At 61.7% G+C, this 15222-nt stretch overlaps 1 protein-coding gene across 8 annotated transcripts in view; it reads right to left on the bottom strand.

Annotated features, from left to right (window-relative positions):
• The window catches only part of PDE4A (phosphodiesterase 4A), a 30973-nt gene extending 16323 nt beyond the window's left edge, over window positions 1–14650 (bottom strand). The window contains exon 1 of one of the 8 annotated variants that reach the window (XM_037818372.1): window positions 14452–14650. In XM_037818372.1, the coding sequence (XP_037674300.1) occupies window positions 14452–14621 (170 nt within the window). In that variant the 5' untranslated portion in view covers window positions 14622–14650. Of the gene's footprint in view, window positions 1–3368; window positions 3599–4777; window positions 5175–11324; window positions 11779–14451 lie in introns of those variants that run through there. The other 7 variants (XM_037818377.1, XM_037818370.1, XM_037818376.1 and 4 more) reach the window with 7 other exon arrangements.
• Between the last annotated feature and the right edge of the window lie 572 nt (window positions 14651–15222).

Raw genomic sequence — 15222 nt, 5'->3', positions numbered from 1 at the left:
AGGCAGCCAGATTGGGGACACTAAGTAGCCAGATAGCCCAATTTTCCAAGAGAAACCAGAAATCCCCATTTTAAAGAGCCCCCACCCCCCCCAAACGCAATCTTAGAAAAACAAACTTCAAAACACTCTTGAAAAGAATCTGCAAAACTTCTACTCCACAAAAGACACTGTCAAGAGAATGAAACTCTTGGGAGAAAATATGTGACAAAGGACATGTATCCAGAATATATAAAGTGTACTCAAAACTCAATAAGAAAAAGACAAACAACCCAATTAAAGAAACAGACAGTTCACCAAAGAAGATACACAAATGGCAAACATGCATAGGAAACATCCTTCATCCTTAGGGAAGTGCAAGTTAAAATCATGAAATACCTCTTCAGACGTACTATGATGGCTAACACAAAAACCTGACAACATCAAGTGCTGACAAGAATACAGAGCAACAGGGACCATCAAACCTTGCTGGTGAAAATGCAAGGTGGTACAGCCACTTTGGGAAGCAGTTTGGCAGTTACTTATGAAATGAGGCCTACAGTTACTGTGGGGTATTTACCCAAGATAAATGAAAAAAATACAGTTCACCTCCAAACCTGTACACAAATGTTTTCAGCAGCTCTGTTTATAAGGACCCAACACTGGAAATAACACAAATGTCTGTGAACTGGTGAATGGATAAACAAATTGTGGCAAATCCACATGATGGGATACTCTTCAGTATTATAAAGATGGACCTTGAAAACATGCCGAGTGAGAGAAGCCAGGCACAAAAGGACACACATCGTGTAATTTCACGTATATGAAATATCGAGAATAAACAAAATTCATAGAGACAGAAAGTTGATTACATTTATCAGGGGCTGGGGGTGGGGGTGGGGGGTGGGGAGTTCTTGCCGAATGGGAAAAAAGTTTCCATTTTGGGTGATGGAAAAGTTTTAGTAATGCAAGGCGGTGATGGTAGCACAGCATCAAACATTAATTCATGCCACTGAATTGTACGCTTAAAAATGGTTGAAAGCTAATTTTATGTTACATATATGTTGCCACAATTAAAAAAAAAAAAATCTCATGGAAGGGTATACTAAAAAGGGCGAATGTTTACTGTTAACTTTTAAAAAGTGAATTAAAAAAACAAAACACTGTCAAGGTGGAATATTCATAGATCACCAACTTGGGCCTTTGATGATGCTGTGTATTTATTGAGCACCTGCTGTATACCTGCTGCCAGGTTAGATCTTTTTAGGCACTTTCTGAGCCCTTGCAGTGGGCCTGGTGCCATTGAAGTGCTTTATGCACTTTAACCCATTTATGGCACCCACCCACCCTAGGAGGTGGGCACTGCTGACATCTGGGTTCATGGAGGGGACTGAGGCACACAGGGGTGGCGAGGGATTGGTGGTCCTTGCTGCCTGAGAACCAAGCCCCAAGAGAAAAACCAGCCCAGGGGACCCAGCCCTACGCAGGCAGAGCTCAGAGGCAGCTCCCTGGGGCCCTGCTGTTTGTGATTCCAGGAGCGGTTTGTCCCCCTGGGACCAGCATTGAGAAGGGGATATGGGGGTTGAGACCCAGAGCCGGGCAACTGTGCCCTAGAAGTGGGGGGGTAGCGGAGTGGGTCTCAGCTACCCCCCCAGAATCAGATCCCCGAAGCTTATCCCTGGCCTGGCACTGCCCTGGGCAGCCCGAAGTGAGATCGGAGGCTGCTGTTACAGCTGCATCCCTATGGGGTCAGGGAGAGCGAGCTGATGGCGCCTGACCTCACAGCCACACACCTGGACGCTTCATCAGACAGGTGACGTGAGCAGCCCAGGACCCCCACCCCTACCCCATCCCACCTCCGTCGGGCCAGCTGACCCCTTGGTGGCACTCTCAGGTGAAGCTGAAGTTGCTACCCCCTCCGTCCACCCCTCGGGGACCCCTGAGGCCTGCCCACCTGGATTCCCAGCAGCAAACTGGGCCCCTGGAGGACTGTGCAGCCCAGGGGAGATCCCAGCCTGCAGGAGCCCTTCGGGAGGGCGCAGGGGCCAGTGAGAAACAAACAAGCTGGGGTGGAGGGGAAGTCAGGGGCGGGCAGGGGAAGGGGACACAGCACAGTTGGTAAAAATCACCCTAACAATGAAAGTAGCCAACGTTCCTGCATGCCACGTGCTCTTGGAAAAGCTCTCACGCCCCCCCCTTTTCCAGAAAAAGAAACCGCAGGCCCAAAGGGGCCCATTAACTTAGTGACCTCGCAAGCGGGGTGCTGACGGCAGGCTTGATGCCCCCCCCACCCCCCCAGATCCTTGTCCTGCTCCACCTGACTTCCTCGTAGGCAGTGCCAGGCAGCCTTTCTGGAAAGGCCTGGCATTTGCTGGTGAAGGTCACAGAGAGGTGGAGGGCGGGCACTGGCGTGTGTCTGTCAGGTGACACGGCTGTGTGGGGGGCTGGGAGTGCAAGCAGGGGCTGTGTGTGTGCAAGGATGCGAGTTGGGGGGTGGGGGGCCATGGGGTGCCCGTGTGGATCTGCCGTCTCTATCTGTGCATCTGTGTGATCTCGGGGGGAGCACGAGGCTGGAACTGTCCCCAAGTACCCCGAGTGGGTATGAGGTGTGCACCTGTGTGTGTGTGGGTGTGCACACACACGTGGGGCCGTGGTGTGGGGTGCAACAAATGTGCTTCTGCGGACTGTTGTGAGGAGCGTGCCAAAGGGTCAACTGTGGGGCTCTCCTTGTGCAACCCCCAGCCAGGAGACCCCATGGAAAGCATCAAGTGACCCCAATTACTCTGTGTGTATGTGGGGGGCAGGGGTGTCTGTGTGTGGCTGGGTATTTTGAGTGTCTGCATGTGTGAACGTTGAGGGGCCTTGTGTGTCTCCAAAGGGCTGCAGGGGAGCAAAGACAAGGCTGGGGAGACCTGAGAATTCTAGAAACTTAAAAGAGCAGTTCTTTGCCCCAGAACTTTCCAGCTGCTTCCAAACACCCTCCAGGAGGCCCCGAACTTGCCCTCCCCACCACACCCCAGCTTGATTTTCAGCCTGGCAGCCCCAGCAAGAGGGGGGAGAGGGGAGTGGGAGGTAAGGCTGGTGACACTGAGCTGGGTGGGAGGGGCCTGGGAGAGGCTGGACACCTACCAGAAGCCCAGGTTTCTCCGCCTAAAGTGGGTGAGGGGCTCCCACCTTGGGTGGGCAAGAAGGGGACAGGACCCCAGAACCCACTTTGGGAATACCACCTTCAGAAAGCCTTCAACAGCTTTAGGACCTTTAGGTGCCCACCCCCACCCCAGCCAGATCCTGAAACCACTTTGGGGACTCCCCAAGGCAGGTGGGGAGGGAGTCCCCCAGTGTAGCCAAGGCCCTCCGAATGCAGAGGAGGGAACTGGGTGCTGCCCACCCACCTGACCGATCTGCCTGGCAGGTGCCGACGACGTGTATCCTCATCGCTGAAGGAGAAGTGCCCCAGGGGCTCGGGGCCCGCGGCGGGCAGGGCCAGGGCGGGGGGTCGGGGCCTGGCCCGGGGCGCGGCACCGGAGCGCATGGGGCTGCAGCGCCGTCGGGGCGCGCATGGGGCCGGCGGGCTGCGCTGATGGTGGCCTGCACGGCTCGCCGGGCCCGCGGTGTCTGCCGCCGGCGCCGCCACCTCCTTCACCCTCCCGGTGACCCCCCCAGGGACGATCCCGGGCGTCCTCAGCGCTGGGGCGGACTCGGCGCCTGCTTCTCCCCCCACCACTCCCCGGCGCGCACTTCCCGCCCTCCCCGTGCCCCGGCCTCGCGGCGCCCCGGGCCCCCGTATCCCGGGCTCCGGGCCCGGCCCCGCCTGCCCTCCTCCCGGCCTGACGTCGAGCTGGGCCCGCTGGAGGGCTCGGAGCGCCGCGCGGCCCCTGGGGGAGCGGGACCCGGCCGCGCGGGGCCCAGTGACAAACACCCGGGAGAGGGGCGACAGTGCGTGGGGACAAGAGTCATAAACAGGAGAAGAGGGACACCGAGAGAAACCCGGGGAGGCACTGATTTCCCCCCAACTCCTTCCCCTTGCAGAGGCCTGGCCTCTCCTCCTTTTCTCTCCCCCACCCCCCAAGTGTCCCCCCCTTCTAGACACTGGGCCCCACAACCTGCATCCATAGTGCCTTCTCTTAAATCTGGGGTCTCAGGTTCCAAACTAGGGAGCCAGGATAGTATGGGGGAGGGGTGGGAGGGGCAATCCCAGGCAAGTGGGGCCTGGCTGGGGGGAGGGCAGGGGCCGCCCCCCACCCTCCCCAGCACCAGCCGGTGCCCACCTCCTGGCTGCCAACCTCTGCCCTTCTGGATAAACAGACACTGGGAACCCACACAGGACGTGGCCTCCAGGCCCGTCACCCCCAGGCTTCTCACTCCCCCACAACCCACCCTCGGGGTGGCCAGGCAAGGGACTTTTCTATCTGCTCTCTCCGTCTGGGGCGCACGTGGTGACATCCCTCCCCAGAGCCTGCATTTCACAGGCTGGAAGACTGAGGCTCGCAGAACCGAGCACACTGCCCCCAGTCATCCTGGATGGGCAGGTCGCTCTCATCCCCACTCCGCCTCCCCGCCCCCCAAAAGCCAGACCGCAGCCTCAAGTCTGCACAGGAAGTGGGAGGGACGCGGCGTTTATTGAGCACCTACTGCATGCCCTATCAGATGTCCCCACGGCGGGCACGGATGATTTTTATCACCGCCAGCCGACGGAAGAGGCTAAGTGTGGCTGGGGCGCGCGAGCGATGCGCCCCGAGTTCCGGGGCGCGGGAGGCGGCCAGGGGCACACTGGAACCCCCCGCCTCCCGAGCGCACTCACCCGGCCCAGGCCGGGCGGCCGAAATCCTGCAGGTTGCGGTGGAGCCGGAGCCGTCTGCGGAAAGTTGGGGACGGGCTGGGGAAGAAGACGGGCGAAGCGGGCGGCGAACGGGGGCGGCGGGGCGCGCGCGGGTTCGGGGTCTCCGAAAGGAATGCGTCGTCCTCGGCCGCCGCCACCGCCACCGCCGCCGGGAAGGCCGCCAGCTGCAGCTCGGGGATGCGGCCCAGGCCCGGTGGCCGCGCCATGGGCGCGCGGGGCGCGGGGGGCGCGGGGGCGGCCCCGCCTGGGGGGGGCGCGCTGGGGAGGTGCACCGCCCACCCCGCGCGGCCCACGCAGGCCGGCCGCCCAGCCCTCCAGGCCCCCGGGTCCTACCCCGCGGGCCTTCTCGGCCCTTCCGGCTTTGCGCTGGGGCCGCCCCCGGGGCGGGGCGGGCCTGGGACGCCCACAGGGCCGTGGTGGGGCGCCTCCGCAGACCCCAGCGACACTCTGACGTCCCCACAGTCCCCGGAAACGTCTCCTCGAAGACCAGGGACGTCCCCAGAACCCCTGGGGCGCTCACACAACCCCCTGAGAGTGCTGAAAGGCCACAGTAACCTCGGGGCATGCCCACAGTCCCCCTAGGGCGCCCCACTGTCCCTGAGACGCGTCCCTAACACAACCCAAGGGCACCCCAAAAACCTCAGAGATGCCGTGAGGGGCCCCTGCGGTCCCTAAGGCACTCCCACAGTTTCCCCCAGATGTCCCCATAATCCTCACCAGTGTTCTCAGTGCTTCAGAGACATCTCCCCCCCCCAACACACACACCCGGGGAGGCGGGCACCCCAAGAATTCCCGGAAGCATCTTCAAACCCCAGGAGCACTTCCACAGTTCCCCCAGATGTCCCCCCCAAGTCCCCCGGAGCACCTCCACCACTCCTGAGACACGCACACAAACCCCCAGCATACTTCTAGAATCCCCCACAGCCACAGAGCCATTCCCACAGACCCCGGGAGGGTCCCCAGGATCCCAGGGTCCCTCATAACCCCTGAGAGGCCACCACGGGTGAAGAGACCCCAACACAATCCCAGGGGTGCCTTCAGATACCCAGGATGGCCCCATCACCGTGGAGATGCGACCCAACTCCTGGGGTGCCCCACAGACTCCAGGGCCCAGTTAGATTCCTCTGCAACCACTGAGACACTCCTACAATCTGAGGCCACCCCCAGATCCCCAGGTGCACCCATCATCCTTGGGGACACCCCCAGAATGCCCCAGTGGTTCCCCCCAGCTCCTAAGACAAGCCTTGTAACTCTTAACACACCCCTAGAAACCATGTGAGTGTGTTCACAGACCTTAAGAGAACCCTAAGATTCCCCCTAGCCCTGCCAGTCCTTAGAATCCCTAAGGCACCTCTTAGAATTGGGGACCCCACAGCTCATGTGGTGGCCCCCAAAGCCCAGCTGCCCAAACGGTGACTTTCTGGGGCCCCACATGCCTAACCACTGTGACCCTTGGACAAATGAGGAAACTGAGGCTCAGCGAGGCCAAAACCCTTGAAAAAATTCAGGCAGCAGGTTAAAACTCCAGAGCTGCTCCCAACCTCTCTGAGGCTCTTTGACATAGGGAAGGGGGAGAAACTTGTTTTAAATAAGAAAATGGGGTGGATCTCTATTTTTTAGGGTCCCACCCCTGTGAAATAGCTTTCCTTCTCCACCTGCTGGCTCCGATGCCCAGAGGCCTAGGGTCGGGAGGCTGGGACTTGAGTCTGGCTTCTGGCCCTTCTTAGACATGTGGCCTTCGGCAAGTCACTTCATTTTACCGAGCCTCAGTTTCTCCAACTGTAAAATGGGTGTGATAACACTACCTACCACAAGGCTTGCAAAAGCGTCTGGGCACAGTAAGCACCTGCTAACTGTTAGCTGCGATTATTATGGCTGTTTGACAAAATTATATTAAGGATGTCACAGTGAGGATACAGAGTGATGATGACAATGATGACAATAATAAATAATAGCAGCTAACCCTTTAGACCGCTTCCTGTGTATTTAGTGCCTCCAGTTATGATCTCACTCAATCCCCACCAAATCGCCATGAAGTAATACTACTGTTGTCCCATTTTACAGATGGGAAAACTGAGTCTTGGAGCGATGCGATCCACTCAAGTTCCCAAGGTCAGTGATTTGTTATCACCCCATTAAGATGCAATTCCTTTCCAGACATTTTATCCCCCTAATCGCCTCCCCTATGAAACATTAATGTCATACATACAGTGGATATCTGTTTATGTGTTGCACGCATGTCTGTGATTCATACACACAAATAAGACTTTTTTCCCCAGCAATTTCACCCCCTCAGGGTGGGGGGTGATATTGCCCCGTTGGAAATGCAGGCTTTCCCCACGTTGGCACTAGTCACATCGGGGGCCCCAAGATTCCTTGTTGCTGGGGGGCTGTCCTGGGTAGTGTAGGATGTTCAGCAGTCTCCCTGGCCTTGACGCACAAGATGTCAGTGGTGCCCTCTGTCAGCTGTGACAACCCAAATTTCACACACACACCTACCCCAGGACCTTTGCACTGGTCATTGCATCTCCTGGATCTCCCTTTCCCCCAGATACCTGCATATTCCCTCCTTCACTTCATCCGGGCCTCTGCTCAACTGTCACTTCCTCAGAGATGTCTGCCCTGACCCCAGGGTCCTTCTCATTACCTCCCAGTTTGCTTTCTTCATACCCTAAGTCACCATCTGGAACTGTCCTGTGACTTTACTTGCTATTTCTGTCCTGCCCACTAATCCGAGAGCTCCAGGATGGCCCAGGAGCTGGGTCTACTCATTCGTCTCCCTAGCCCCCCTCCAAAGCTGCTCAATCCATGTTTGGGGAATGAAGGGCCCTGTTGCAGGTGAGAAAACTGAGACTCAGTCAGCCAAAGTCCCTTCCCAGGCTCACACAGCAAGTAAAGGGCAAAGGTCGAATTTGAACTCTTAGGAGTGGAAACAGTGGGCTCAGCTACCCCCCAAAACTCTGCCCTCACCCTGCCAGTCTGCTGTTGCCCCACCCAGCCCCCCAAACCCAAAGCCCCAGTTTCCTGCAACTCCAAGGACTTTGCAGTCAGTCCTTTGCAGTCCACTTGTTCATAATGAAAACTGGGGCGCCTTCGCAGTGGTTGGGGGGACGTCCCTTTCTCTCTGCTGATGTCACTTGAGGAAGTGCGTCCTCAAAACACCAGCTCGCGGCCCCAACCTCAGCTATCTCAGCCTCACCGCAGTCCGGGTGTGGGCGGTCCTGTTTTTTCAGCCCTGTTTTACTGTTGAGAAAACTGAAGCTCAGAGAGGTGGATGACTGGCCCAAGGTCACACAGCAAGTGAGCCCGGCAAGGCCCCAATTCGAATCTTACCCCCTGATCTGGAGTCAAGGAGACCGGCTTGGAGCCCCTATTCTGCCCTTCCTCGCTGGGTGGCCCTGGACAAGTGACTCTGCCTCAGTTTCCCTGGCAGGAGTTGGAAAGCTCAGGACGCTCGGAGTTTAAAACGCAAGCTAAGCCAGCGTTGGAAGGTCCGGCCTGGGCCCGGGCCAGCGCACAGACGCGGGGCAGGCACTCGGCCACCGCGTCCGGAACTTTTCCACCACGTTCTCCTCCAACCTCCAGGCGGCCGTCGCCGCCGCTGCTCGGCAGGGGCCGGGGGTGGGGGTAGCGACCTGGCCCGCATCGCGGGGGACGGCGAGGACACCACCCGGAGCTTGCGGTCGGCCGGCCTGGCGCCCGCTCTCCGCGGCGCTCAATAAACATGAAATAATAACACGGGGCGCCGCGGCACTGGCGGCGTCGGCGGCCACTTGGCTCTGCTCGGGGACCCGCGGCTGCGAGCTGGAGACGCACCCGGACGCCGAGCGCACGGCCGGGCTGCGCCTCCGGAGTCGCCCAGGAGGGGGCGCGCAGGAGACGCGCTCCGGGTTCCCACTCCAACATCTGGGTGCGCCGGAGACAGGGGGGGGCCGCGAGGACCCCACTGGGGACAGAGACCACGGATCAAGGACAGACTCCAGCCCGGCTGCCTCCACCCCCTGTTGGGGCCACGCTGCATTTTTATGCCCCTCCAACACACACACTCTGGGGAGAGTTTGGGGGCCCATTGGGGAGGGGTGGCTGGCTACATTGGCCCTACTCCCAATTTCAAGCGCCCCCAACCCTTCAGACCTCCCCTTCCTCACCCTCCATCTGCAGATGAAGCTTAGCGTGCAGTGACTCAGCCCTCAGGGTGCCAGGTCTTGGGTGGGGGGAGTGGATCTCGGGTGGGGGGGCAGTGCCCTCTCTCTGGGGACGTCTGTGACTCAAGTCTGGGGGGTTCTCTTGATCCCCCGTTCTGGGGGCTGGATGAACTCCAACAAGGGGAGCACTGGAGCCCCCAGCATGTCCACCAGTGGGACACCCCCACCCCACCCCTGTGGGCTGGTAGAAGGCCCATTCAAAGAAGGGGGAGATGCCACTGGCGGCCTCTCCGCTCCCCCTTTCTCCTTCTGCCTTGGGGTCTGGGCTGCAGGCACTGGCACAGGTGCCAGAGGTTACACAGACCCCTGCAAGGGTGAAACCGAGGTTCCTGTTTTTCTCCCCACCTTGGGGGAGCAGGGCCCACCTTAGCCCCACCCCCTCTCTCCTCAGTCCGGGTCCCCAAGAGACTTTCTACTGGCCACTCACTGGGCCCCCAACAATGCACCGCCCCCATCTCACACACCTCTCAAACTGACCCCCACGGGACAATGCCAACAACAGCCCCACTTTACAGATGGGGAAACTGAAGTTCAGAGAGGGCAAGACACTGGTGCAAAGACACACAGTCAGCAGACAGACCTGCATGGGAATCCCAGCTCTGCCATTTCATGGTTGTCTGAGCTTGGGTGAGAAGGCAAAGGGACGCTGCCTCTCTGGGCCTCAGTTTCCCCATATGTCCTACGGGGATACCTCATGAGGCGCTGGGGGTGACGACGGGTGGAAAAGTCCCCGGCACGAAGCCTAAGTGTGAGCCGAAACGAGATGGGTGCCACTGAAATAATGATGACTGTAACCACTCAACCACTATCCCCCCGAGACTCAGCACCCCCGCAAGGCCAGGGTAGAGAGAGTCCCCGGGGCCTTTAAAGGAGGGGGGCCTGGTTCCTCCTCCACCCCCTTGGTCTCTCAGGACAGTGACCTGTGCCAGTTTGGAGGACTGCCACAGGTCTGGCATTTCCTGTTGATCCCAGCTTTGTTTTCCTTAGCTTCTCTCCAGCTCCCCTTGGGAAATATCAGGCTGCGTGTGTTGGACCCATGACACTTGCAGGATGGGGGGGAGACAGGGATGCCTAGAGAGGAGGTGGGGGTGCCTGCTGAGGACCCCAGAGAGAACTAGGATTAGCAGGGTCACCACCTCTTGCAGGCACACCAGGAATGAGAGGCACGAGTCTGGCCACCTCGGTGATGTCCCAGGCAGAGACATCCATGGGGTCAGGCAGCACGTGCGGTTAACGCCATCAGACCACATGTCCCCAGAGCACTGGCAGACCCCGCAGTCCATGGAGCAGATACAGTAACGGGGTACGCCAGGAGGTTAGAGGACAGGGAGCACACGCCGGCGAAAATAACACCCCACAAGTCACAGCCCAGACACCAGACACCGGCACGCAAGCAGCTGAGAGCACAGTCACGGTGTCCCAGGAGCACGTACAGTCCTGCTGTCACAACTGCATTGTCCCCACGAGTATACACATCACAGTGTCACTACTACTGTCCCAGGACCATGCACAGGCACACGGTGACAGTCACAACACGCCAGGCTGTCACCCTCACAGCATCCCAGAAGCCCGCAGAGAACACAGTCAAGGCAGCCACAGCTGGCCAGGAGTGCTCCCAGTCAGACAGAGTTTGGGGGGTCAGAGGATGCAGCCTGCACCCCACATCTCCCCAGCACTATGTTGTCACCTGGGGGGGGTGGCATGGCTGCCCTGAGAGGGGCTCCAACCCAGCACCCCAACACACAGGCCCACAACGCCGTGTTCCCAAGAGGCCCCTCTGGATTCCTGACCCCAGCTGTTGCAGGGCGAGTCCGGGAATGTCCCCCACCCCAAACGTTGCACCTCCTAGAAGGACTCTCAGAGCTCCCCAGCCTGGAGCAAAGATTTGGCCCCAGCAGGCATCTCCTTACAGAGTGCCCCCCAGGACACCCCCTAGCACGGTGCCCCGAGGAAAGTCCCTCCAAAGGGTGCCCAGCCTAGCCTCAGCCCTGCACCGTCGCCGGCCGAGAATACAGTACCCCCAAACTGCGGCCCCCTGCCCCAACCAGACCCAGTAGATCGATACCACCCGTAGCATGGCGCCCCCTAAAGTCGACCCCAGGACGGGCTCCAGTCGGAAGCGTCGGGTACAGTGCCCCGCCACGGGCCGGGTCCCTGACGTCCCCGCAGTAGAGCCCACCCAACCCCCGCCCCGCGCACTGACCCCACCCGCATCACAGCGCCCCCTGCGGTCGGCGCAGTGAACTGCGGCCTCCTTGCGCGCCCATCCGCTCCGCGCGCGCGTCCGCCACCCGGGGTCTCACCGCTTGCAGCTGCCTCCGCCCTCGCCGGCGCCCGTGCCGGTGCCGTGGAAGGACGAGGGCCAGGACATGCGAGACGTGCGCAGGCCGGGCCGGTCGCCGGTGTCCACGGCGTCGGCGCGCTCTATTGGCCGGTGCAGCGACCGCTCCGGCTCCGCGCGCTCCGCGCTGTCCGAGTAGCCGCGCTGCTGGATACGGATGGGGGTCCGCGGCTGCCGCCACAGGTGCTGGGGGGGCGGCTTCAGAGTGGCCTGGCCCTCCCTGGGCCCGGGCAGGGACAGAGACAGGCTCCTCTCCGAGGAGGCGGCCGGGGGCTCCATGGCGCGGGCTCCCAGAGGCACCCCGGCCTCTCCAAGCTGCTCCCCTCTCAGCTGCGCGCGGGCCGACGCGCCCGGGGTCCCGCGGGTGCGCCCGGCCTCGGTGGGGCCATGGCGCCCCGCGGACAGACCCGGGGGCGCTACGGGCCGATCGCCCCCGGGCCGGGCGCCGCGGCTTCCAGTCGGCGCCTGGCGCTCTGCTCCGTGCGGGGCTGCGCTCTCCGAGCTCCGCGCCCCGCTCGGCGCCAGCCCCGGCTCCCCCGCCCCGCCCCGCCCCTCCCCGCCCCCCGGCCGCCGCGGCTGTCAGCACCGCCCCCCTCCTCCTCCGTCCGGGCCAGTGGGGGGTAGCCACCCAAGAAGGGGGGCCCTCCCCGCCCACGCAGAGCCCCGCTCCCGGCGGGGAGGGGGCGCCGGAACTCGGCTCTCTCCAGAGAGCCCAGCTTTGCCGCCGCGAGCTCGGGCACGAAGGAGTTAAGCGGTTAATCCGATAGGGAAGAAGACACTGGACTGGTTGCCGGAGTGTCAGTCAGTCCGTCCATCATGGCGGGGGCGGAGCCCGGGTCTGGTGTGTCCTCGTCGCTACCCCTGGCCGGGGTGGGGGAGCGGGTGGGGAGTGGGTGCCGGAGCCACGCGCGCGGGGCCTGCGGCGGGCAGCAGCGGTGTGCGGGGGCATCTCCCGCCGGTGGGCCCGAGGACGGTGATTGTGTGAGCCCGGGGCGGGATGTGCGCGCACGTGGCCCCTTCCGAGGGTTGTCTGTGTTTTCCGTGTCGGCTAAAGTGTGTGTGCGCACGTGGTTGGCTGCTGCGATCTGCCTGTTTTCTCTGGGTTTCGCTGCGTGTATCTGTGTGTGCGCCTGTGGGTGGAGGATGTGTGCACACGTGTGTTGCCTGGCTGGAGGGGGTGCGCCCCTAAGGGGTCTGTTCTGGTGGCCTGGGGCATAGGTGTGTGTTCCCACGCGTTTTGGGTACGCATTATGGTTCGTGCGTGCTGGCGGTCGGCGTTGTGCAAAAGCGATTCCGCCTCGGGAGTCTCAGGGCATCTCCGCGTGTTGGTGTGCGTGTGTGTGGTCAGCCTGGGGCCACTTTGGGGGTGTTTCTGGGGTGTGTCCCTCTGGTTCCCGCGTGGTTCCGGGAGGACACCCCGTGGCCGCTACCCCGGCTGCCTGCCCACCGTTCTATGTATTACGACCTCTTCCTTTAAGGCGTTTCTGCAGGGGGTAAACTGAGGCAGGTCCCGGCGGCCGCGGGCCGTGCCCCCGTACCCTTTTCAGGAGAGTAAACAGCCGCGCCTCCTCCCTGCGGCCCTCGCTGGCAGAGCCCCCCTTCCGGCACCTAAATCGGGAGTCGCCGTGACTCACGCTCCCGCCTCCCCCAGCGCCGCGCCGAGCGAGCGAGCAAGCTAGCAAGCTGGATCCGAGCCCCAGCCCCCCACCTCACCTCCCCCCCCCGGCCGGGGCCAAGACCCCGGCCCCCCCCCCCGCCCCCCCCGGGCCAAGCGGCTTGCGGACGCGAACCCGCCAAAGGGCGCGTCCGGGAGACCAGTCCACGGCCCCGTGCGCCCCCTCCCACGGGCTCCCCGGGACAGGCCACGGCGTCTGCCACCGCCCCCCCCCCCCACCCCGCGGGCTGTTCTCTTGAAACAAACTGCCCGTCTCCAACCCCCACAGCCGCTTTTCTCCCCGCCGGAGGGGGCTCCGGGCGTGGGCGCACGCTGAGCAAGAACCGGGTCCCATCTCCATCAGCCGCACGGTGTTCCAGAGGCCAGAACTGTGCTCCCCCCCCCGGGGGGGGGGACTCCCCAAGTGCACACTTAAACAAGGCTTCTGAGGGTCCCAGCCCCCCGGGCAGATCATTTGAGGGTCCTGGGCTGGACCAAATTTTTTTCTTTGGAGGGGCGAGGGCTGTAGCTTTGCCCAGGGCCCTGAATGGAGGATGGGTTATGCCCTGGATTGGGGGGGGGGGGGGATCAGGCCACAGCTGGGATTGCAGACGGAGGAGGAGGAGGAGGATGCAAGGCAGAGGGCCGGGGCCAGCCGTGGCTGTGGCCTGAGGCGCAATGGATAAGGCTGGGCAGTAACCAGGCAGAGGCCAAAGCTTTGGTGGTCCCAGGAGGGAATGACAATCACTCCTTCCCCCCCATCTGGAATGATCCATTGTACCGCGACCCAAGCTGAGACCTGGAGCCCTCCAATTGAGTACACAGGCTTGGATGTGGGGGAAGTTGCAGGGAGCAGGGCCTGGGGGGACCTGGGCAGTGGGGGTAGGGGACAGCAAGCAGGCAGGGCCAGTTCATCTGTCTGGCTTTAGGACACATGATCCCGCCAAGAGGGGGCATAGGGTGCCCTCAGAGGACCCCAGAGGAGAGAGAGCAAGAAAGTACATGGTAAAGCTGAGGCTCATCAGAAGCCTCTCATTTCTCCCCAAGAGAAAGAAAACTGACAGAGGATCCCACTATCCCCTCTGAGGTGTGAAAGAAACCGAATCTTCCCATCAGAGGCCCATCCCCAGCCTGTCCCCAGCTCTGTGAACGTGGGGCATCCCCAGGGTCTGGAGGGCTGAACCCCCGTTTCTCATTCCTGCCCCTGGCTGACTCAGGCAGCTGCAAAATGGAAGAAGGGGTTCCTAGAGGTGGCGAGGGGGCGCTTAGGGGAAGCTTAGGTGCCAGCTCCACAGGCCAGGATTGGGGAGAAGCTTCAGCTGCTTTTGCAAAATGCAAGGGAGCCTGGAGCTCCCGCTGCGCTGGTGGCTGCACCCAGCCCCCCTGGCGCCCGTTCCTCCGCCCCACCTCCCAGCCTGATCCTCCTCCCTCCTACCTGTCGACCTCGGCCCTGGTGATGGAAATCCGCGGTGGGATCAGCAGCGGCAGCGTCGTGGGCCGTGACGGCAGAGGGACCCCGGGGTCCGAGGCCTCGGGCTGAGACCAGCCCAGGCCGGGACCCGAGGAGAGGCGGCGGCGAGGGCGCCGGAGGTCGGCCCCCAACATGTTGCAGCGGCCGGGCTCGGGGGTCTCCGGCGGCCTCTGGGGGAGGGACAAGGGCGGGATGGGGTATGGCCTGGCCCCGGCAGCTCTGAGCCCCTCCCCCGAGGTCCAGCCATCGAGGGAGTGGGAGGCTGATGGGGGTATAAGCCCCTGTGCCCCCCCTCGCTTCTGAGCACTCGCTGACCCCTTCCGCCCCTCACGTCGGGGAGCCCCCTTCTCACCCATAATTTTGGTGGGGCTCCCTCTCGATGTCTCAGACCTGGGGCTCCGGGCCCTCACGTCTGTCTGTGCACTCTGGCCCTCGTGTCTGAAATCCAACACCTCACTCTTTAGAGGGTTTCTCCCCATCTTCCACGTCTAGGAGGCCCCCTTTTGGACTTACTTTCTGTGGCCCCCTCCCACCCCTCCCACCCCTCCCATCTGAGGCTCTCAAGCCCTCAGCCTTGGAAGCCCCTTGGAAGACCCTGCCTTCTGCCCCAGAGCTGAGAGCCTCTTAATCCGGGCAGCAGAAGGAAAACGGAATCAAGGGGGTAAACTGAGGCACGAGAGGATGACTCAGCCTCGTGGCCTGGAGGAAGGAAAGCCACGCGTCGGGAACGGCCGT

Source organism: Choloepus didactylus, chromosome 25 (genome assembly GCF_015220235.1).
Source record: "Choloepus didactylus isolate mChoDid1 chromosome 25, mChoDid1.pri, whole genome shotgun sequence".
Classification (NCBI taxonomy): domain Eukaryota; kingdom Metazoa; phylum Chordata; class Mammalia; order Pilosa; family Megalonychidae; genus Choloepus; species Choloepus didactylus.
This window is presented reverse-complemented; position numbering and strand designations above follow the sequence as displayed.